This window comes from Daucus carota, chromosome 5 (assembly GCF_001625215.2).
Source record: "Daucus carota subsp. sativus chromosome 5, DH1 v3.0, whole genome shotgun sequence".
NCBI classification, from domain to species: domain Eukaryota; kingdom Viridiplantae; phylum Streptophyta; class Magnoliopsida; order Apiales; family Apiaceae; genus Daucus; species Daucus carota.
In genome coordinates this window covers 42,839,192-42,862,569 of record NC_030385.2, presented here as the reverse complement: position 1 = coordinate 42,862,569, position 23,378 = coordinate 42,839,192, and the positions used below count along the sequence as shown (strand labels likewise).

General features: G+C 35.0%; 4 protein-coding genes across 5 annotated transcripts; 2 read left to right on the top strand and 2 right to left on the bottom strand.

The window, feature by feature from the left end:
- Nucleotides 1–802: 802 nt before the first annotated feature.
- LOC108223474 (zinc finger CCCH domain-containing protein 3) lies at nucleotides 803–4,785 on the top strand. The gene is made up of 7 exons (XM_017397760.2): nucleotides 803–1,153; nucleotides 1,303–1,475; nucleotides 1,999–2,052; nucleotides 2,333–2,449; nucleotides 2,689–2,976; nucleotides 3,967–4,209; nucleotides 4,308–4,785. The coding sequence occupies exons 1-7, from the start codon at nucleotides 1,078–1,080 to the stop codon at nucleotides 4,638–4,640; spliced, it is 1,284 nt and encodes a 427-aa protein (XP_017253249.1). The 5' UTR covers nucleotides 803–1,077; the 3' UTR covers nucleotides 4,641–4,785.
- Nucleotides 4,786–6,292: 1,507 nt separating this feature from the next.
- LOC108223475 (uncharacterized) lies at nucleotides 6,293–10,617 on the top strand. Of its 2 annotated transcripts, XM_017397763.2 has the most exons (6): nucleotides 6,293–6,510; nucleotides 6,925–6,997; nucleotides 8,358–8,422; nucleotides 8,839–8,948; nucleotides 10,016–10,107; nucleotides 10,213–10,342. In XM_017397763.2, exons 1-5 carry the CDS (start codon nucleotides 6,394–6,396, stop codon nucleotides 10,080–10,082), a joined length of 432 nt encoding a protein of 143 aa, XP_017253252.1. In that variant the 5' UTR covers nucleotides 6,293–6,393; the 3' UTR covers nucleotides 10,083–10,107; nucleotides 10,213–10,342. The 2 variants fall into 2 exon arrangements, with proteins under 2 accessions (XP_017253252.1, XP_017253250.1); XM_017397761.2 differs by lacking the exon at nucleotides 10,016–10,107 and having other exon boundaries at nucleotides 6,297–6,510; nucleotides 10,213–10,617.
- A 3,605-nt stretch (nucleotides 10,618–14,222) lies between these two features.
- Nucleotides 14,223–16,011, bottom strand: LOC108221099 (GDSL esterase/lipase At2g04570). Its single transcript, XM_017395001.2, has 3 exons — nucleotides 15,405–16,011; nucleotides 14,653–15,148; nucleotides 14,223–14,550 (listed from the first exon to the last, which is right to left on the bottom strand). Exons 1-3 carry the CDS (start codon nucleotides 15,774–15,776, stop codon nucleotides 14,357–14,359), a joined length of 1,062 nt encoding a protein of 353 aa, XP_017250490.1. The 5' UTR covers nucleotides 15,777–16,011; the 3' UTR covers nucleotides 14,223–14,356.
- A 4,728-nt stretch (nucleotides 16,012–20,739) lies between these two features.
- On the bottom strand, nucleotides 20,740–22,137 carry LOC108222113 (glucan endo-1,3-beta-glucosidase, acidic). Its single transcript, XM_017396016.1, has 2 exons — nucleotides 22,054–22,137; nucleotides 20,740–21,953 (listed from the first exon to the last, which is right to left on the bottom strand). The coding sequence occupies exons 1-2, from the start codon at nucleotides 22,106–22,108 to the stop codon at nucleotides 20,881–20,883; spliced, it is 1,128 nt and encodes a 375-aa protein (XP_017251505.1). The 5' UTR covers nucleotides 22,109–22,137; the 3' UTR covers nucleotides 20,740–20,880.
- Between the last annotated feature and the right edge of the window lie 1,241 nt (nucleotides 22,138–23,378).

Sequence of the window (23,378 nt, the reverse complement as noted above, 5' to 3'; positions counted from 1 at the left end):
GGTAACAAATTTAGGGTCTCTAGCATTGCCCATTGGAAAAATATAACCCTCGCATATATTAGTCGTTGTACAAAAAAATCACATTGTAAAAGATTATTTTGTACCAATAAAACACTGGGGATGGAATTGACAAACACTAGTCATAAATTTGTCCCACTTGAATCCGAAATTTTAATTGATCAAAATAATCAATCTGAATCTAACCGCGCTATCCGCAAATAATCCGTATCTGATCACACCCATAAATAACTAATAATAAATATATTTTTGAATAATATACAAATAAATAAATGTTATTTTATTAAACTTAATTAATTTATAGTACAAAAATAATATAATTAAATAATTTCTTATAAATATGTATGATTTTTATATTATATATTCATAATTTTGGATAACAACCCAAAAATCACCTTTTTTTATTATCAATTTTAGTTTAATTCCAACCTAAATAATTTTAATCCAAATTTATATTTCATCGATTACATTTGTGTAGGATTGATTTATGATATCGCCACTTAATAACATCACGATAAAATTAAGATAAATAATAATTTATGAATCAAACTCAAACTAGTATTTGCGTAGGATTGTTCGACTTATATGATATGATCACTTTCTAGCATCACGATAAAACTGAAATAAATAATTTAAGAATCAAACTCGAACTAGGAGATACGTGTAACCCGATGACACGAATGAGCGAGTGGTTTAATGAGGATGATGGATGATGTGTGTTGACATGAGAAGGGGAAGTGTGGTTCAGTTTTGGTAGAAACACAAAAAGCCTGTCTTATTACTTATTACCATCCCTCCTATTTCCTACACTCTGATTTTATAGATCTTCCCTTCCCTTCATCATTCTTCTCCAAACTCACTTCAATACGTAATATTTTTCACTTTTTCACACACACCCCTCTTACTATCTACACTGTTTTTTTCATTACACAACACAAACACAAACACACGTTATAACTTCTCTTCTCCCCTGACTTCTATACACACACGCACTATAACACACACATAAGTATATTATAATATTATTATTACTTTTTTTTTTCTTGTTGTTGTGCATCGATGCCGGATCATCGGCAGGTGAAGAGGAATGTTGGTGTTTCCGATTCATCCAATCCTTCTGTTGATCATGTTCAAGGTATTTTTCTTTTTTTTATTTGTTTGATTTAGAGTGATCATGAGTTTTTTGATGTATCCGTGATGTGATAAACACTTTGATTTTTTTTTATATTTGGATTGTTTTTTACTTATAAAAGTTGATTATCTGTATTATTTATGTTACTGCAGAAGGTATGAGGAGACTGAGAGTTAGTGAGAAAGAGGATGATGTTGGCGATGATGATTCAGGCATTTTTCCGGATCGTCCCGGTGAACCGGATTGCTTGTATTATCTCAGGACCGGAATGTGTGGTTATGGTGCTACTTGTCGATTTAATCATCCTTCTAAAATAGACCTCAAGGTTTATATATCTATTTTAATTATGCGGTTTTTATTGTTTTCGTTGATGGTGGTAGTGAATTTAAATAAGAACAGGAGGATTGTGAGAGCAATGTTATGATTCTATGTTGTGTTTTACAAATTTTGTTCCGGTGGACACGTCTAATTTGAGTCAATTAGGCTAAGGTATAAATGGGATTAGGAGAATTTTGAGAACAATGTGTGTAGCTATTTTGTGTCGTGTTCTACAATTTTTTTTCCACTGAACACCTCCTGCGGTGCTCCTTTGAACCTAACTCTATATATGTAAAGTTTGACTACAGGTGTTAAGTCTACAAGATTAAAGATTGTTTATAATACTGGTATATTAGTCGTTGAATGTGGGTGGTCCATTACATAGAATCATAACATTGCTCTCACAAAGAATCATAGAAATCAGTTTATAATGGACAGGAGGATTGTGAGAGCAAGATTAAAGATTGTGAGAGCAAGATTAAAGATTGTTTATATACTAATGTTGTTAGTGTTGCAATTTGTCTTTTTAGATTGGTCAATCTGGAGGTGAACTTCCTCAGAGAATTGGACAGCCAGACTGTGAGGTAATATTTATTGACCATCTTAGAGTGCTTTATGAATTATATAAAAGTGTTGTCTTTTTTCGTTGTTTTCTACTTTCTGGAGTGGGGTACTAATAGTAATTCTATTATATGGGATTAAATTAGCCTACTCTCCTAGAGGACTCATATTTTTGTGTTTTCAGGTTTTTAAAATTTTGGAGTGAAGTTCGTAGTTTGGTTTTGCTAATGTGGTATTGTTCCTTTTTAGCTGAGCGGAGCAAATTTCTTACCTAATTTTGTAATTGATGCCTGCATGTTGCAGTATTTCTTGAAGACAGGTATGTGCAAATATGGATCATCGTGCAAGTATCATCATCGACTGGATAGGAATGGTGCTGGACCAGTTATACTGAATACTCTGGGACTTCCTATGCGTCAGGTGATATCTGTAATTTTTTTTAAGTATATATAATTTGGATATATAAACTTAATATCCAAGTGACATATGACTTCTATGCGTGGACTTCTTTAGATTTGCCTTTTGCAGTGAAAAACCTCATGATGTGTCATTTGCAATTGAGTTTTTCTAGTATAGCATTTGATTTGTAGGAAAAATATAATGTTTATCCTTGATAAGTTAAAGATTTGAATTTTTAATATCTAATTGGAGTCATCCAGGATGAGAAGCCGTGTGCCTATTACATGCGCACTGGAGCTTGTAAGTTTGGAATTGCGTGCAAATTTCATCATCCTCAACCGGATCCTGCCGTTTCTGTAACTGGGCCATCTCATTACGGATCTACTGATTCATCTGGTCTATCTTATGGAGGTGGACTTCCTGCATGGTCGTTACCCAAAACAACATACTTGTCTGCTTCTCACTCAGGAGGTCTGCAGACCTACATGCCAGTTATTTATCCTCCCTCTCAAGAATTGGTATCTGCACCAGAATGGAACCCTTACATGGTTAGTAAGAGTTCAACTTGTAGTACTTTCATAAGTTTATCTATGCACCAGCTCTGCCTTTGGACATTCTGTTATGTACATTCATACAAGTTTGTCGTAGACGCTTCTCTAGTTTAGAGTAGTAGGTTGAATGGTTGCAATGGTATTGCCCTGTTTGTCTGTTCTCTCTCTGCTTTTACTACTATAGCATCAGATGTAATATTTTCTAAAACATGGTCAAACTTATATTAAATCGTTCGTATCTCATATATGTATGGCATTCTTCCCACTGTTTAAATAATAAGACTTGCATTTGTTAATTTTGAAGATAAATCATCTGCCCGAGTCTGATACACTTCAAGAATCAAGATTATTATCATTTTTTGCTAGATGATGTTTGGCCTTTAGTCCTATTGTTTGTGTATGCAAAAAATTAGTTATCTGCTACGCTCCCACTTAGTAAAACTTTGAAAGCTATATACAAATTATAGACTGGTTTATGTTCCTTTGTTCTCCATGTACATAAAATTTAAAACTTTGGAAGGCATATATATTACATAGACCGGTGTCATGTTCCTTTGTTCCCCATATGCATATCTCATGTGTTATTTCCATCGTATTATGCAGTGAAACTATGCGTCCTCTTTACTGAGGAGGCTGGACAAAGCTTGATTAACATAATTCTGCTATAGGTGTTAGTTTTTACTAATATCGAGACCTTTATACTTTTTTGCATTGTGTTCTGAATGAAGTTTGAGAACAGAGAGCCATGTCTCATATATTCTTTCTCTAATCCACTTATATATCCTATCAAACTGTCAGCCCGGTGACTAAGGAATCGGTTGGCATAAAGGATAAGGTTGGCCAGTTGCAATTTACCTCAGAGCACTAGTGCTTCTGTTTATGTTTTGTAATCAAGTCGTAAAGTGATGCACCGTAATGATGGTAATACAGAGCTAATATAACTCTTTTGTGTTTCACTTTAATACAATTTTTATTCACTTCTATCAGAGTAGCATGAGCCCTGCCCCATCTACCAATGTTTATGGTGAATCGGGATTCAGCGGACAGATACCTCTTTCATATTCAGGAGTTTCTCATTTGCCAGAGAGACCTGATCAACCAGAATGTCGGCACTTTATGAATCATGGAAGTTGCAAATATGGGATGGACTGCAAGTATAATCACCCGAGAGAAAAATATACCCAATTGGCAGCTGGTTCTCTAGGTCCACTTGGCCTTCCTCTAAGACCTGTAAGCTAAAATTCGTTTGCATACTCGGCTCTTGTTATGACAGTACTTATTAATCTCAACGCAAACAATGGACTTTGACAATTTTTGTTTGTTTGTAGGGGCAAGCCGTATGTTCATATTACAGCATGTACGGGCTTTGCAAATTTGGCCCCGCTTGTAGATACGATCACCCTTTGCTGGGATATACATATAATTATGGTTCGAATCTGCCTACTTTATCTATACATTCGACAAGCTTTTCTTATCAAAGAACTTCACCGGCAATTCATTCATCGGAGACATCTCCCTCGAAGTCCCCAAATATTCCTAACTTGACAGAACAAGAAGCTGCAAGCAAAAAGAAGTCAGATGCTAAACCCCCAGAAGATTCTCCTGAACAAGCTAGGTCTCCCTCAGCTTCAGCAGAGGTTCCAGAAGCTCACTCAGATTAAGGATTTACACACCCTTGTTTCTTTTGCCATTCCAGATTGCTGAGGATTTTTCTGTTTGTCCTTGTTACTGATTTTTTCGGAATGGTTTATAACTTGTGCCTGATGAACCCCCAGTTGCCTGCTACATTTTTTTTGTTGGGAGCTATTTATTGGTATGAGATCACTGGAGTGGAAAGTGAAAATCCGGGGACACATACGGGATGTGTTTGTGTTTATTTAGAGCATCTCCAATCCTATAATTGTTTTAGCTAAAAAGTAAAAATCCAAGTGGCATGTCATAAATAAAATATAGAGAAATTATTTAAAATACTATCTTTCTAAAAGGTATTGTCAAAAAATACTGTTACTTTGAATTTCAAAATTATTATTTTTAAAAGTTTATTTTCAAAAATACGATTTGCAACTTTTATAATCATATTTGCAAATTTGATTTAATTTTTGAATTTTTTTAGTTCATAGCCCTTTCTGCAGATGCTTATTTCAAACTATAATTTACTATATTCATTTTGTTTATGATCGGAAATAGATAAAGTGAAGGGTAACTTGATTGATTATTGAAGAGGTTGGATTGTGGAAACGAATAGGATACTGACATACTGTGTATAGCTCATGCAATTCACTAGACGAGTTATACCATATACTTCCATGATTAGTGATTCCGGTTATGGGAGAGGAAGATGTTTGAAGTCATTGAGGTGCAAAAGCTTAAGAATACGGGAGCAATATGCAAAATCAGTTAATCTGCTTCTCTGATAATAACTTGTAAATTTTTTAAAGGGTTTGTCTAAACTCGAAATTTCATATGTTTGATATGAGAGCCGATAAAATGAGTCAAAATTATAAAATTCGGCGTCGTGCTCATGCGCACACATTAGAAAAATTGTTTTTTATAATATTATTATAATATTAGGTAAGATTTACTATTTTTAAGTATACAAAAAGTTAGCACTATACCTGACCAAAAAAAAAGTAAGCACCATAGTACAATTCAATACTGATTAATTATGACTACGAGTAGGGGTGAGTATTCGGTCGGTTCGGTTTAAAACCGAACCGAACTGAATAGACCGAGAACCGAAGTTTGAATTATTTTCTGATCGAACCGGACCGAAGTTTTATAATAGACCGAACCAGACCGAACCAAATAATACGGTTCGGTTCTGTCTGGACCAAAAGAAACCGAAATTATTTTAAAAATAAAAAATTATATTATAATTAAAACTAAAATTCATCATTTATTTTAATATTTTCATATTAATTAATCACCCTCAATCCATTAAAGATAGATATAATTAAATTTATAAATTACATATTATAATTATAACATATAAGATATATATAATATAAATATTAATTAAAATAATATATATTGATCTATTCGGTTCGGACCGAACTTTATTTCGATCTATTCGGTCCAGACTAAATGGACCGAATTTTCAAAAAATTAGGACTGAACCGAATCAAATTTACACGATTCAATTCTATTCGGTTTTTCGGTTCTGATTCGGTTTTGCTCACCCCCGGTAATGAGCAGGGAGGATTGCCCAGATGTCTTTTTACAATCTAAAACCCTGCGATCTAACGGTCCAAAAACTTACCTTTTTCTCCAAGCTAAATTACCTTTTTACAGTCTTATATAAACCCTCCGAGGAAAAATTTAAACTTTACATTCTTGGAGACAAAACAGTAATCTGGGTGTCAGATTTTCCATGTTTTGCTTAAAACGCATCTGGGTCAGCCGCGTTATGCAAGAATGAATCGTTTTGGGAGGCTAGGGGTACCGAATATTAAGAGATTTACAGTCCATCAGATAAAGAAAAGGGCTTTGAATTCATGGACTGCTGTTCAAGATACATATTATTCAATCAAGGTACATTGAGTTCTGGGTCTTTTTTTAGCCCTCTGTTCTTTTTTATTTATTTTGTGTTTATTAGGGGTTCTTGATTTTTAATACTCCCTCCGTTTCAATTTACATGTCCACTTTCAGGAAAAACTTTTGTTCCAAATTACTTGTCCACTTCAACTTTCAATGCAAAATCATATTTCCAAAGTCAATTCTACTCCACATATCTCTTATTTATATTTCCTAGATCAATCTCACTCCACATATTTTGATCATTTAATGCAATTAATTTATGAACAACCACTTTTCTTAAACTGTGTGATTTTTTTAAAGTGGACATCTAATTTGAAACGGAGGGAGTAGTTGTTTTATGTTGCGGATTTTGATTTGTGGTAGGGTTTGTGAGATTATGTGTTAATTATTGATTTTTTGATGTTTTAGGATACTTTTGAGAGGCATAAGGTGGTGTTTACAATCTCAACTTCTGTGGCCTCTGTTGCTACAGCATGGCTTGGTATGTGCTTGAAGCCTTGAACTTAATGCCTCTCTCTCTCTCTCTCTCTCTCTCTCTCTTCACCCTAGTTTCAAAATTTTGTGGGGAACTTAAATTTTGCAAAAGTTTTAATGGTGAAAAAATTGCAATCTATATAGAAGGTATACCCTTTCCTAGATCCAACCCTGTATTGCGGTGAAAGTTACGTTGAAAGTGTTAGTGTGATTCGGTTGTGGTCTTCTTGGTATTTGGATGATGATTACGTGTCGTTTATATAATTTGTTTGGCTTATCATCGGCATATAGATTGTGAAAGTCTTTGGAAAAAATTGTAGGCGCTCTTTGTCTCTGTTGTAATATCTAATGTATAATCTTAAATGACAAAGAAGATTATAATTGCACCAACTCTATGTTAATATTTTCTTTAATATTTGATGTAAAAGGTGAACTTCGAGTTTGCCAACCAGAGACTTAAATTGATGGAGTTGGTGATGGATTGATGACCATCAATTTGATTGATGGACCAATAAATGGCCACTGCATTGATAAAAGTCCATCAATTCGTTGATTCGATGGATGGATTAATTATCTTGAAACCATCTTGATTTGTAGTTGACGCATCAAAAATTGTAAAATAGTTAATTATTACTATTGTATAGTAACAAATCCATCAAGTTAATTCACGAATTAACTGATTGATGGGTGGGGATGCTCTTAGAAGTAATGTCTAGGGAGGATAAGATAAATGCGTGCGGACCTTTCCTGACCTTCCCAGAGGTTTAGAGCTATCTCTGTTTAAAATTATGAATTCTTTTGTAATTACATTAAAACTGGTCTCTTTTATCTAAACAACATCTTTAAGAGGAATTTGTCATTTGTGAATCTGAAAGGATATGGATTGTTGGCACTTCACATTGGTCGTGCAAGTTGGTCTGATTAGGTTTGTACAACTCGTTGGTGATATTCCAGTGCAAAATTAAATGTTTCGTGCTAGTTGCATTTTTTTGGTCATAAACATAAATCTGTCAGGGTCTATAGACATATATTAAAAATGACAATATGGAATCTGAGACTGATTATGAACACTGCATCTCTTATATACCTTTCTTTTGATAGCAAAATGAACCAAGTACATTAATTAGTTTAAGAAGCAGAACAAGCCTGAAACCAATTCATACTTGAATAGCCCTCTATAGATGCTTACATCTAATTAACCAACAGAAGGGTCGTTGCTTATTTTGCCCTGTTTTTGATTACTTATGTTTTTCTATAGCTCCTTGTTTATATGCCAATGCATAAAATGGTTAGTTCTAGTAGTCTGTTGCAAACATGAATCTGTGATTTGGACGTACACATTGACTTGAAGATATGGTGGATGACAGGTTATACATTGCGCCACCTTCACCAATCAAAAGTTGAAAAGAGGCTCGATTCAATTGAAAATGCAGTAAGTAGATGTTGCATTGCACCTGACATAGATAAGTGCATACGTTGATTACCATAGTAACTTCTGTTTTTCCGTCTCCATTTAAAAGTGTATAAACAATTGAACATATTAGCCAAGGATTCTCGAGTCATGAAATAATACCCGACTCACTATAAAGATATGTATAAATATATACCTAAACATAATATCAGAAATATATTATCCTGTAAAAATAAGCTACGTAAATAAAGACTTTCAAGTTCGGATAGACCTTACATTGTTTGATATCCTTTAAGTTGTGGTGTTATGATTATTACTATTGGAATGGATGTTAGGACTCTATATTTATGTAATTTTTAGGCACTTCCTGATGGAAAATGCTGTTTATCTGTTTGGGTCTCATATATGTGGTTTATAAGTCTATTTATTTATTGCAGATGAAAAAAAATTATAGCATGCAGCATAATGAATTCAAAAAGCTTGTTGGATCAAGCAGCTATAATCCCGCAACACATGTTGTCGTTGGTGGAGCCAGTTTACTCATCGGGTTTTTCTCTTTTTCCTTTTCCTCAGAAACTTATAGCTAGTTTGATTGGTACGATACAATGCAGTTCTTATTATAATGGAATTGATGTTTCTCTCCGTAATGTCTCTTACTTCCAGAGAATGTAATTGATGTTTCTATGCGGATTAGTTATATGAGAAGGGCTTAGACATGGTGTGATTTGAGTTTTAAATCTGAAAAATCTCAATTTCTATAGATCTTTCGTATTGGTATTATAGCAATACGGTTGATATATTCTGCTGGTCATCCTCTTTTTTGAAATTTGATGTTTCTATGTAAATTCGTTTCGTCTTGTTTTTGGATGTTTCTCAGAGTTTAACATTGCACTATCCGCGTGATATATTATTAGTTTATTACTCTTTTGTTTGAGATTGAAGTTGAAGTACTTACTTTCACTGCTATGTTGCTTTTAAGTATGCCTACAGTTTTGGTGGCAGCAAATGCTATATGCTTTGGTCATAAACATGGATGATTTTTGATAATCTGATTAATCAACTGGCGTAGGTTATTTGTATCATGGCATTCATGTGCATGTGAAGTACTGAAGTGTTTTTTTTATAAGCTACATGCAGTTCTAGAAGAAAACAAAGAAGATTCACTATGATGTGTCATAGAACAACAATGAAAGAAGGACCATAAGAAATAAGTAAAAGCTGATATCCTTGGTTATGCCTTTTCACAATTGGCTTCAAGTAGGGGTTCTGGCACAGTGTTACTTGTATAACTTCTTGTGGTTGAATTAGATGTCTAGTGGCTCCAATTCTGATTTGTGACTTTTCTGATCAGATAGATGCTTGTGCCATTTGATGATAGTATGATGGAACAAAAATGTTTACATGATAAAACAGAACTGCTTACAATGTTTTCAAAGGGTATAAAACACAATGCTTTTTCCATTGAGACTTTTGACAGGGTGAACCTCACTTAGCACATAGTCGCATACTAAAAGAGGCAATTGTACTTCAAGTCCATTTTTCTGAAATAGGTCTAATGTATGTTATGTTTTAATTAATTCATTTGCCCTTTAAATTGTCATATTGCAACTTCAGAATAGCTATATATGGGCCAAAAAAGCGGTACTGCACAGGGCAAAAGTTACAGGGACTGAATCTGTGAGTCTGTCACTGAACACTGACAAAGGGCAAGTAGACACTTGATTACAGTGCAAAGCACAACTTTCTCGAAACAAATATTATGCTGTTTCATTTTGTCAGTATTTCTTTTTCTCATTGCTCAACCATTGCAGGTATGGCTTGGGCTGGCGAGGGGGAAGATGGTATGCAAATAGAAAGTTTAGAAAGGAGCAGATGAAGCTGCAGGGACAGATCAAACCTAGAAGGTGGCCTCTCAGACTGTTGAGAAGGCCATTGACAAGATCCAAATCGATAGAAAGTGCAGTTAAAACAACTGAAGAAAGTGCAAGTAAAACAACACAAGCGCTACCAAAGAATGCACCCATCACACAACCAAGCCCAGTCATCACTTGAAGTAAAAGATGTAAATTTTCACTAGAGACATTGTTAGAATATTATGAACTTGTATAAAATTTTGATTATTATTACTCATGGAATCAGGAAGAAATACAAGCACCTTTCTAGAGTTTCAAGAAATTTGTCCCGGACCTGTTTCTTTGTTCCTTTTTTTTTTTTGGGTTCCTCTGTAGTCTGTCTGTTAATCCTTTTTCTTTGTTTTTCTATAGTTGAGCTTCTTCCATTACATAATTGCATTCAAATACATAGTTATAAAAAATTCTCTGTAGTCATAAATTTCAGACAAGTTTCACTGTTCACTGTTCAGGCAGAAATGAAGAAAATGTGATGAAAATTATACAGTTGCATGAAATGAAGTGTTCTGTCTACTTATCCAAGCAAAGCCGTTTTGAAATTCTAAAAAGTGTCCCACAGGCCACAACATCTATCTACATAATGTTGTTGGAAATTGGTAATGTATGTGGTGTTTGGATATGCTAGAATTTACAGCCTGCAGACATGCATGATGCATCACTACCCACTTCTGATCCAGTCTGTTGCAACTTCTGCTTCTCATCCATCACCTGTCACCTGCCACTTGAATCTGCTTATCATTTATTTTGTGCCGGATTTTTTGGTGTGTGGCCATGGACACACGTTAACGGCTACTTTTTATTTAGGTAGCAGATTTTTATTGGCGAAAATTTTTGTGCATGCATGAAATTTAAGCTAATAATAATGTTCCACATAATCAAAAATTAGTTGTTAGTGTGTGTCCGTGCGCTCACAATAGAAAAATCATAATTGTATTTTTGTTTGTTTCTCAAAAAATTAATACAAGTAAATGATTAGTTAATGTATTTGTAACTGAATCCAACATGCATGGCTGTTGCTGAGCTTCTGGGAGATCCTACTATGTTTACCAAGCCGGAAATGGCATTACCAAGAGTGAAACAATAAAAACACTTAACATGACAATAAGGAGACAGGCCAAATGCTATTGCTGAACAACAGAAGCAAGTTACAGAGATCATTCATTATTCATATCAGTACTGTCTTTATTTCTCAAAGTTACAAGTGCCTCATACATGAGAAACTCGAAATCACAATCAGCCACAATTACATGCAAGTCATCAACAACTGTTACACAAGCTTTTCTTACAATCTTACTCAAACTCTGTCGAAAGCAAGCGAGTACTAGTTTATATCTTCATACATACCTAAAGCTGAAATTACATGGGCACTTGTTATTCTTGCATCAGAGATAGATGTTAGGCCTCATGGAGAAGTGAGTTTGTGCCTGAATCTGGTAAGCCATGAAAGAATCAGCATCCATTGCCTTAGTACCCTTCTTCCCCGAAACAAAGAGCTCGTCGCAGTGAACGATAGAAGGGTCAGTTGAACAAGCCGGAGCAGAAAGGCTAGGCTGATCAATGGAGGCCACCTTGTTGCCATCAGAATGCGATGTTATCTTCATGATCATTTTCTTCGTCTTTCTGCAACATTTTATCAACATCTTCTCCACTCCCGTGGTCTTATTTTCTCCTCTGTTCTCCATGCTCACAGCTAAAACAATATTGATTTTTATGAAACTTAAGATTACAATAGGCTGTGGAGGTTATTTATATGGTGGAGTTTCACAGGGTGCGTCCAAGGACTCTATGGGTCCAGTGTTAAAACCGACCTCTTGTTTCAATAATATCTGGTGGCGGACATATATTATAGACAAAAAGAACTTCGGAATGATATGATTTTAAACTTTTTTCTCCATTTTTTAATCGAACACTTGAGATTTCAGTGCACTTGTCATGATCACAGCTTTTAAATGGATATTTTGTGGGTCAGTTTATGTGAAAACATGTTTTTTATTTAAAAAATAGAATGTCTATTGGGTATATTTTAATTTTCATTTTCTAAAAAATATAAATATATTTATAATTTTTTTCAGATATAAATGTTAGCAATGTGTTTTTTATTTGTTATTTAGTAAAAAAAATATTTTATTTCAGAAAAATACAGTTTTATATATTTTTCTCCCTAGGAAAAGTTCAAGATCGTGTGTACGATAATCTTGTGACTGAACGATGGGTTTAGAAATAGCGTCTAAAACTCTAATGGATCGTAACGTTACTCTAGCGCAGCCCGTAAGCATCACGGAAATCATGGGAGATGTTTGGAGGGGGTTAGCATGAGAGAAATATGAAGATGATGGGGGCATTGACAAGTTGGGGTCTATTGCGATTTTGCGAACAAACAAATAACTGCATGTCTTTTGCTGCTTCTTGGAATTTGTTTTTTGTCTTTCCTACAGCTGGAAGCCGGAAGCCCGTTTTGCGAGTTCACGACTTGTTGGTTAAATTTATTTTTCAGAAATATTGTCTGGTTTTTTTAATGTAGAAATATTGTGTCTGTTTTGATCGATATATTCTATTTTTTAACACACATTTTTATATACTTTGACCGCATAATTAAAATTATTACTTTTTAAATAAAAATATATGATAAATATTATAATTCAGAAAAAAAAAATTAAAAAATAATAATTTATTATTTTAACTAAACAGTCAAAAAATTTAGGAGGATGTGCTAAAAAATCAAGTGACTGATATTTCAAAACAGGAGAGTAAGTGTTTATATTATTTTGGGTTAGTTGTCCCCTACGACTACGAGAGAGGGATGTCAAAATAATTCATATTATTTTGTGATGAATTTACAAAATAAATAAGTTAATTAAATACAAGCCGAATTGAATAACTTCCTCATCTGTGTATCCAATCGAATGTGGATATGGTCCTCTTCGCGGATAGACAAAAAAGCCCCAGAAGATCTAATCCATACTGGAAGAGTTACATGTGGCCATTATATAACGATGAACATGCATGTGATTTCAATATGTAAAACACATGAATTAATGATTTATGTGGTCTGAGTGTGACAAATACACGTACCATGGTACGAGCAATGATATTTCCCTTTATATATTATATTTTTTTGGAATGTGGCGGTCACTTAAAATTGTTGTAAATTCCCAACAGAAATGGAGGCGCTGCTTTTAATTTATGTCTATTATCTTCTCTGGAATTCTTTTCTGCTTCTGTGTTTTTCAGATAGCTGTTGATGGTTGAGAGTGAGACTGTTGAATTTCAAATGCGCAATATTTTCGAATGCCGTTTGACCTAATACATATGTTTATCGGCATATTGGGGATTGTCCGACATCATAGTTCATCTAGTTCGGCATTTTTGAATCGCCTAAGATCCTGGTTTTTCTGGAAGGTCGGATGAAAATCTTTGACTACAATCTGATGTCTTTGCTTGACTGCAGCAGTTATATGCGTTCTATTTAATTGGATCAAGTCGAGCCGCTCGTTTAACTAAACATGCTCGAAATTGTGAGACCAACTACAACCCTCCAGTATAATAAAAATGTTGAAACTAATTTACTTGCAGGTTAGGGGCTGTTTGTGTGAGTTTAAAATAAGTGCTTATTGCTTAAAATAAATAAGTGGAGTATAAATTAGAAGCAAGATAAGACTTATAAGTGATTAAAGTGTTTGAGAAATAAGCAGAAGTCCTGAGACAAAAGCTAGCATTCACAGCTTTTTATAAGTGCTTCTTGACTTATTATACAAACAGTACGAATAAGTGCTTATAACTTATAATCCTGGAAGCTGGACTTATAAGTGTTCACCAAACACCCACTTAACCGAAACAGCCGAGTACTTGGAATCATTACCAGAATTTACAATTTGGAAACTGGACTTAGATATTAATCACACAAGAAGATATTGACAGGAAATCAAGAATCACCAATTCACCATGCATATACATAAATACAACTCGTTCTACTACTATGATGAATCGTAATATATACGATCGTATTTCTTGTTTTTATGGATTATGATCATATATATCATCCAAATCACAAAAATTGATTCAGAACATTTCGCACAACATAATTAGAGACGATCTGATTGGTTTTCTGAGAAGGATGAAAGGAATCCCAGAAGACATATTTATCTGCGTCGCCGCATGTCAATGGATTCAGTCGGTTACACAAATACCCCATCTCAAACAATCCCGACGAACAACATGCAACTCCTGCTACCTCAAACCCTGCAATAATATAAATGTCTCACCAAATTAGTGTCAATTATTCCTGATTAAACTTCGAAAATCAAGTTTTAATTCGAAAAGGGAATGAAACTGCAATTTTACCATATGAAGAAGGATTCTGGACAATTTTCTGCAAAGTGAAATATGGATTCGAAAAGACCACTCTGATACCAGGAAGCTCCTGATTCAGATTATTCACCAGAGCACCCAATTTGCCATTAAAGTTCAACGCCACTCTGTTATATTCCTCATTACACGTCCCCCCATTCCCTTGTAAAAAATTTGTAGTTCTCTCCAACGGCAAACACCCCATTGGAGGAAGACCGCCTAATGATATCTTTCTCGCTCCAAGTGCATACAGATCCCTCACAAATTTCCCGGCAAGTCCACTCAGATAATCTTCGTACATGTCAACACTGAATTGATTTCTTCTGGTAGGGAGGATATAGTAATTTTCGAGAAAGTCATTTGTTCCCAAGCTTATTAAATACAGAGCTTCGCTTGTGATATATGTGGCTTTTGCATCACCAACAAAAGCCCTGAGTTTGCTCTGATATTGTTTGTAGTACTCCAGTTCTTTAAAAAAAGGTATCACGGACTGCAAAACAAAAATAATAAGTGGTACTTATAAGTTAACTTCAGGTGGCAGAATTTAATGCACCTAATTTACCAAGGTACGGACAATCCACGATTTTTGTCATGAACAAAATATTTATTTTCTGTTTTCAGTTTACCGTACTCCTTGATTTTGTAAGGACGTGTTTATGCCTGTTCTTAAATCCGCTCTGACCTTACGTTCGTTCATTATTATTAATATGTCGAATTAAATTGATGTTACGGATTGACAGACTTACTAGAACATCGGACGTAGCAGTGTCATAGCCAGTACCAGCGGAAGCAAAATTAACGCCATCAACGAAATCAGCCATACTATACGCGGGATCCAAGTAGGCCGGCACGAAGGGCTTGAGCCCGAACGCCTCTGATATAAAATCTGGCGGAATTCTTCCGTTGCAGAACCTTCCTGTTGGTCGACCTCCCGCAAAATCACGGCCATAAGGCTCAAAATTGCTCTTCAGAATAGTTGAAATCTGGTTATTGTTACCAGCATCAACCGAAGAGTCTCCGAACACAATAATAGCCGGAACCTTACCGCCAGCACTCGAGGGAACTAGCATAAAAAACATTTGAGCAAGCAGAAGAAACATTAGTATTGGATTATGCATGGTTGCAAGTTGCAGTACTATGTGTTTTTGTTTATAGCAACTTGCAAATTAAGGAATGTTAATGTTTGAGTTATGAGAAAGCGGAGAGTTTATAGTAGGAGGAATCTGGATTAGTTGATCAGCTGGTCTGATGTTTGGTGGAAGCTATTAATGACTGGGAAAGTTTGAGTTGGATTTTTCTTGTATTGCTCTTGCGAAAGCAATGAGATATGGATCTTTGCATGTCATCTAAGCAGAGATCAAGTACTTTTATCTATATATAGGGTCTGTTTATTTAAGAGTCGACCCGTTTGTGTAAAAAAGTAGAAGAACTTTTAAAAAGTTGAGAATGCTCTCTCTCACAGCTTCTGCTTCTTTTCCAAACACTTTATTAACTTATTTACTTCTCAATTCTGCTCCACTTCTCTAATTTAAGCAAGAAATCACTTTTTTTAAACTTGCCTAAATGGCCTCATAAAAAGGATCTTTAATTATACATTTTTATCTGTATATCAAGTTAGAAGATTACTTTAACTAAAAATACTTAAAAGTGCATAAAACTTTGTTATTTTTACTCAGTCCACTTTTTCATTTCGCTGATATAGTAAATTCAAATCAGAAGTGATATATTAGGAGTTGTACACATGATCAGTCTGCATTTGATCCGACTCGAAACCCGAAAAAAAAGAGAGAGGAATATATGATGATATGATTGGCTTTCGAACCTAGTCGAATAAGATCTGCATCATTCATGTAATCTGGAACTGAAAGAAGATACATGCGTTGCTTCTGTTTTCTTTAATGCTACTTTTAAGCGGTTTTTTAAGGAGTCTTTTCTCTCTTTTCCTTGTGATATTACCTCATTCATTCAAATAACATTTCGGTTCAGCTTTTCTACTTTGTAATTTGAATCGTGCAAGACAGGGGCCAGATTGCTTGGTTATAAGAGGATGTGAACATGTTAAGCAAAGGCTAGCTAGAAATGCAGGTTATTTAATTTCTTGTTATTAGGTACTGTTTGGGGTTGCTGTTGCAGACAGCAACAGCAGCTTTTTGCTGAAAAGCAGGTGAAAAACTGTTTGGTAAATCGAAAAGCAGCTTTTCCGAACAGCAGTTTTTAGCTGAAAAGCTGCTGTTAGAAAAAGCAGGTCCTCCCATGCTTTTGGAAAAAGCTGTTTTTCAGTTTTTGCAGAATGCTGTTATAGATATCATTATAAAACCTCACCAAAAATATTATTATTTTTTATATTATAACTCACATAAGTTAATATCAAAAAATTACCAAACAGTTATCTGATTTCTACAACAGCACTTATTTTACCAGCACTTATTCTGACAGCACAGCAATTTTTAACGGCACTCCCAAACAGACCCTTAGTCTATAATTAGAACAGTGACATTAGTTATGCTATTCAGTGTATCTGGTTTTTAGTCATTGATTAGTTGTTCCTAGAGTTGTGTCTACTACCCAACTGCCACTCATCCTTTTGATTATTCATGAATATATATTAAATATCCTTTTGATAGTTGTAATCAGATTTTGATTAATATATATTAAATAATTGATATTTTTTAACAACATATTGTTATAATTTAAGTTTATTTTGTTTCGAAAGATATTTTTTGATTTTCCAAGATTAGGTCAGAATAATTATTAACTACCAACAGATATTTGATTATTTTGACCATAAAATATTAAACAAAACAAATAAATTAAAAAAATGAATTACTAATTAAACGGTTCTCATAATTTCAACAGATATACACGACATGATTATTTTTATTTTTTTTTGGTTCAAACCAACACGACATGAATTGAATATAGGTGGTAATAAGAAATACATCTATACTATACTATAATAAACCAACATGGGTATAATTTGTCGTCGTACAAAATTTTAATTTGGTCATGTTGGTTTGGTGATTTACTTTGTAACTAAAAGTCTGCTATAGGTAGAGTTCTCATAGTCTTACATCTCCAACCAGTTTGATACACTACAAGATAAAAACTCCACCATTATTCTTTTAAATATAATTTATAATTAATTAAAAAACAAAAAAAATAAATTTATTATCATTAATATATATATTAAATTTAAATTATATATAATAAATTTAAAATTATATAGTCGTCCATGCTTTGCACGGGTTTAAGGCCAGTAAAATTAATATTGCTAAGGTGCTTCTAGATGGTTTGAATGATATTGTTGGGAAAAAATAATTGGTCACCATTTAGTGCTAAAATGAGGCTGATGTTATGACATATCCAATAATAGTTACTCCCTCCGTCCCATTGATTTATATACATATGGGGAGTGGCACGGAGGTTAAGAAAAAGTGTAATTTAGTGATGAAAAATAAGAAAAGTGGGTGAAGTGGTGGGACCCATTAATATTTAATGTGTAAAATGAGTGTAGTGGGAGTAAAATGGTGGGACCTACTAATATTTAATGAATAAAGTGGGTGTAGTGGAAGAAAGTAGTGGGTGTAGTTAAGTTTTTATATTATAAAAACTTACTATTTTTCGTATGTATACAAATGGTGGGACGTCCCAAAAAGGAAACTGTATACAATTCAAGGGGACGGAGGGAGTACTTGAAACTGCCCCAACTACTAAAGTCATTAGTTAGGCAGCCAGCCCTTAATCCGGCCTTCTTTAATTTTCAGTTGCTTGCCGTATTCATTTACTGTTTGCACATCAAAGCTTTAAGCGGTGTAAGCTAGCTTGGTTTCGGACCACAAGGCTGCAGGCTGTTTAAGGACAAACCTCTGCGTATTTAAGTTGTTAAGGTTGGTTTATATCGTACCTCAGTGGTTGAACCAGGAACACTAGAAAAAAAAAATCTTTTTTTGGATATAAGAACAAATTAATCGATATATCTAAATTGGTTATTTATTTTAAGTCCATAGCCCATTTTCATAAGGCTATGAGAGTCCCTAAAAAGCTATGGATCGTATTGTATGTGGCTATGTGCTGATTTTCATTTAGCTCACAAGGTCGTGTGGATATTTATTCTATTCGAAAGCGTTTTCGGTCACAAATAAACCGCCTGCCTGCAAACCCGACAAATTATTGACCAATCACAGTGGTATTATCACTAAAATCAAAGGTTAAGGTGTTCGCGACAAAGAACGGATCAATATTATTATTATTTTTTTTTTTTTGTCACAAGATACTTTCTCGTATAAACGATTTGTATCAGAATACAAAAGCCGCTCCCAGGAGTTCCTTTCGTTCAAGAAAGTTTACCATCTAATCCTCGGACATGCAGAGATGACCGAGGACGCTTAGACAATAAAGCTTTAATGTTCGATAAGAAAACACCCACAAGGTCTTGCTCGGCTTTCCGTCCTTAACTTCTGTCGAGTACCCTGAAAAAACCACAACGGATCAATATTATTGATGAGCTTAAAATATGATTAAGATTTAAAAATTATTATTCACTTCTATCATCTCATATCATATTGTCTGACTAATACATTTTAAGTAAATTAATATTTGATTATGTGATATTCATATAATATGAAGAAGTGAAGGACACAAAATTATAATATAAAAACACGTGATTGTAAGTTTCTAAAACACATAAGTACTAGAAATGTAATTTTATTTTGGAAAATGCTTGATATTCAGAATTTTGTATAAAAATATGTATATAATAATATGTGGTGGATTTTAATTAGAATGAACCTTGTCAAAACTAATTAAAACATGGAAAATGCTTGGTGCGCATAATTGTGTACAAAAACATGTACATAATGACATGCGGCGGATTTTAATTGGATGGCCCCCCGCATTTACACCAACCACTCCAATTAAAACCCACCACATCACTTGCCATATGTACAAATTTTCTGTACACAATTATGTGCACCTAGGTCCTAGCACTACTCTTAAAACATTTCATATCAATTATCATGTTACAAATTTTTTCTAAATACTTCTGTACACCTGACATCACTCTTTTCTTTTTCAGAAAGACACCGGAATGAAAAACGTCAAAGGAGTAATTACATTTCATAGAACATGATCATACCTATATTGGTCGCCTTTAAATACTAATTTCCCGATTTAATGATTTTTACAACCATATATTCAATTAATGCAGACTAGCTGAGCCAGATGAATCTCATGGTCCTCATGCACCCCAGCCAGAGACCACAATATGAGTAAGCATCGGCTAGTGACCGGTTTAACTCATTGCCTAAATTAGGCTACAAGAGTCTCTCAACCACAGCTCTTCTTAACAATTAAAACCATCAATTTTATTATAATTAACCTCTGCACTCCTGTCAAATGCTACTTCCCCTGGACAGATAAAGGAAACAGAATACTATTCCTTGAATCATAGAAACACACTCAATTTTGTACAACATATCTTTAACCATGGCTAGCTCGAATCACCGAGGCTTGGCTCTTTTTTGCATTGTCATGCTCGTGGTTTTCGCGCTTTGGTCCCAGCAAACCAATGCGCAAGGGGAAATAGGCGGTGGTGGCCTTGTATCTGGTTTTCTGAAAAGTAAGGCTAACAAATACTTGGGCAATGACGGGGCTGGTGCTAAAAGCCCCGGCAATGCAAATACTCAAAGTTATGAAGACCAGAAGGCAATCTTAGGAGGAGATTGGCGAGTTGTAGGACATTAATCTTATACATGAATATTGTTTATTTACCAATGACGAGGCTTTATAAGTGTGGGATCAGAGGAGGCTAATCCAGACCGAAGTCCTTATCAAGTTGAAAAAAGTAATGAACTTCTTATTGTTTGTAGTCACTTTTTGTTCTCAAAATGGATATAATTCATCATATAAGTCCTGATAATCTCAAAAATAATTGTTCTAAATTTGAGCTCCGTTCATTTTAATTCCCGATTCCGTCTCTGAGTAATGTTTTAATTTATTTAAAATTGTATTGGATGCTCTTATATATGTAATGGAAGTAGTACTTCAGAAAGAAATATTTTGTGAATATTAATGAAAGATCGATGAAAATGAAAGTTCGATTCCTGAATCATGGAAACAAACCTCTTTATTCAAAATTAACATAGTCTCATGAGTTGATACATCGATCCGCAGGCCTTATTTTACATGAAGACTCCTGCATACTCATACTAACAATCGAAATCTCTACTGATCAGACGGGCTCCAAAAGGAAATCGGATACCTCGCTTGTTTATTTTGATCAAAAATCCCCCAGTGCGCCTCAAGCTCCTTGCCCCTCTTATCCTCATCAATCAAGTTATATATATAAGTCTCTACGCAATTTTGTGGTCTCTTGGGAGTCCCGGTTCTCTTTATGTGTGAGATCAAGTTATTGTTAAAAGTCCCGGCATTGTTTGCATCAGCTGCAGTTCCTCCGCAAGTAGGCCACCCTGTTTCTGCCACGACGACGTCCAACGAGGAGGCGCCTGCCTTCTCCAGGGCAACATAAACAGAATCCACCATGGCATCGAAGACATTTTGGTATTTGAGTTGCCCGTCTTGCACCAAAAAGGAGGCAGATCTGAAGTTGGCATATTCGAGACGGATGTCACGGTTGCTCTGGCTCTGACCCTGGTTCAGTTCTAGAGGAACCTCGGGCTTGTTGAATGCGTAGCTATAGTAAGGGTGAAGGTTGATTAAAAAGGGGGCATTGTTGTTCTTCAAGAATTGGAGTACAGGGAAAATGAAATTCTGTTTGATTGCAGGATTGAACACGGCGTTTGATGGGGGGTGGATTTGGTTCAGCACAATTGAGTGATCAAGAGCGGTTGAGACTTTAACCTTGTTTTGAAGCCCGCAAGCGTTGATTGCATTCTGAATGTTCTGCATGGCCTGGATCAGACACTGAGCGTACTGGCCATTATGTTCATTCAGGGAAGAAATTCCGTTTCCAACCACAATGTACCTGAAGTTGATGTCCTGGAAATTCTTCACGTAGTTCTGAATCCACTGATTGGCCTTGTCTTGGCTGGTTCCGATGTTCTGAACCTCCTCATTAGGCACACCGAGGACGACCTCGATGCCCGTGTTTCTGAGGGCTTGGAGGATGTTGATATCCGGAGCATAGAGTCTCACTTTCTGAGCGTGGAGGGACTTGATGAGACCCACAGCTTCTTGCGGTGAGGGGGGATTGTTAGCGCATGTTCCGAAGGTCACGCCAGCTTGGTTCACCGGACCCTTTGGTGGTTGTACTTGTACTGGGACACCTCCTTGCCAAGCTGTACAATAACACAAAAACAGTATGCAATTAGTTAGTGCCCTCGTCTCAGATTAAATTAAGAGTAGTGCTACATGCACAAAATAGCTGTATTTACGTACCCGAGGTAGCGTGGAGAAAGGCCAGGAATGCTAGGAGCACAACCGAGGAATGCATTTTTAGTGTGTTGATGACTACTCGAGAAATGCTACTTTGGATTGATGAGTTTGAAGGAAAAGATGGAGTGGTATTTATAGTGTTGAAGAGAAGAGAATCGGGACTGAATTGTGGGGATTGTTCACTAAATTGGAAGCAATAGGAACTCCGTTGCGGCACGCTGCATGCATGCATACCAACTCTCTGTTTCGTTCCTCCGCGTGGCACTGCTTTTATGTCACTCGCCGTATTTTCTGTGTATATCGGTTCATTTTTCCTTACTTATCCATGAGCTATGGTCTGATGTGGCTGGTACAATTATATACAAGAGTCGAACGAAATAATTTGTACATTTATTTTTGAAAAACAGGAGAAATTAATTCATGGTCTTATCAACTAGGCATATAGAAATTGTTGCTGGGCATGCCCCAATGTTGATTCGAGCCGATATTTGATATTTGATTTGATTGGAAATGCAAATATTATAAAAAAAAATGTTTTTTTTAAAAAGAGAATAATATTTGTTCCTTATCCTCTATCGTCCCGGTCCTGGGTTCGACGCTGAATCACCCGATAATTTATTAGATCGACCCTGACTCACCCGATAATTTATTAGATCGACCCTGACTCACCCGAGAATTTATTTGAACCGGTACCTTTTTATAAGGCTATAAATCATATATTTGTTAAAAAAGAAAAGAAAAAAGAAGGTAAGATTTATAGTTGGGCTGGTAACAAAGACAAAAAGGTCCAGCAACAATCACAAAAGGCCTGCCCAAGGAAAAATGTTCCGGAAGTTAAAGAACGAATCTGGGCTCATTATACTATTTTAGTGTCTGTAGGATATGTTGGGCTGCACTAAAAACGTGTCTTCGATACATAATAGATGTGGACCCGATAAAACATAATTTTCTTAAGGAACATTTCTTTTCAGCCAGCAGATTCTATTTCAAGTTCAAAACTCCTCGTGTTCCAAAACTCTTGCACCGTTTAAACGAGTAAAGAAAAAAGATGTGTATGGTGATAATGTTAATTTTTTTAAGAACTTAAATTAAAATTTTTATTTGAGAAATATTCTTCTTGAAGTTAAATTTTTGATACATTTTTAAATAGGTATAAAAAACATTAAGACGATGATAAAAGTGTACGAAAGTTGAAAACAGACGGAGTGCACATTATTTTCCTGCTAATATAAATTAATTCTTCAACTTTTAAATGTTAATGAAGATTAAAAATTAAATTAAAGCTAAAATTCTGCTAGCTTGAGCTCCAGCCTCCCACTCCTACGCTA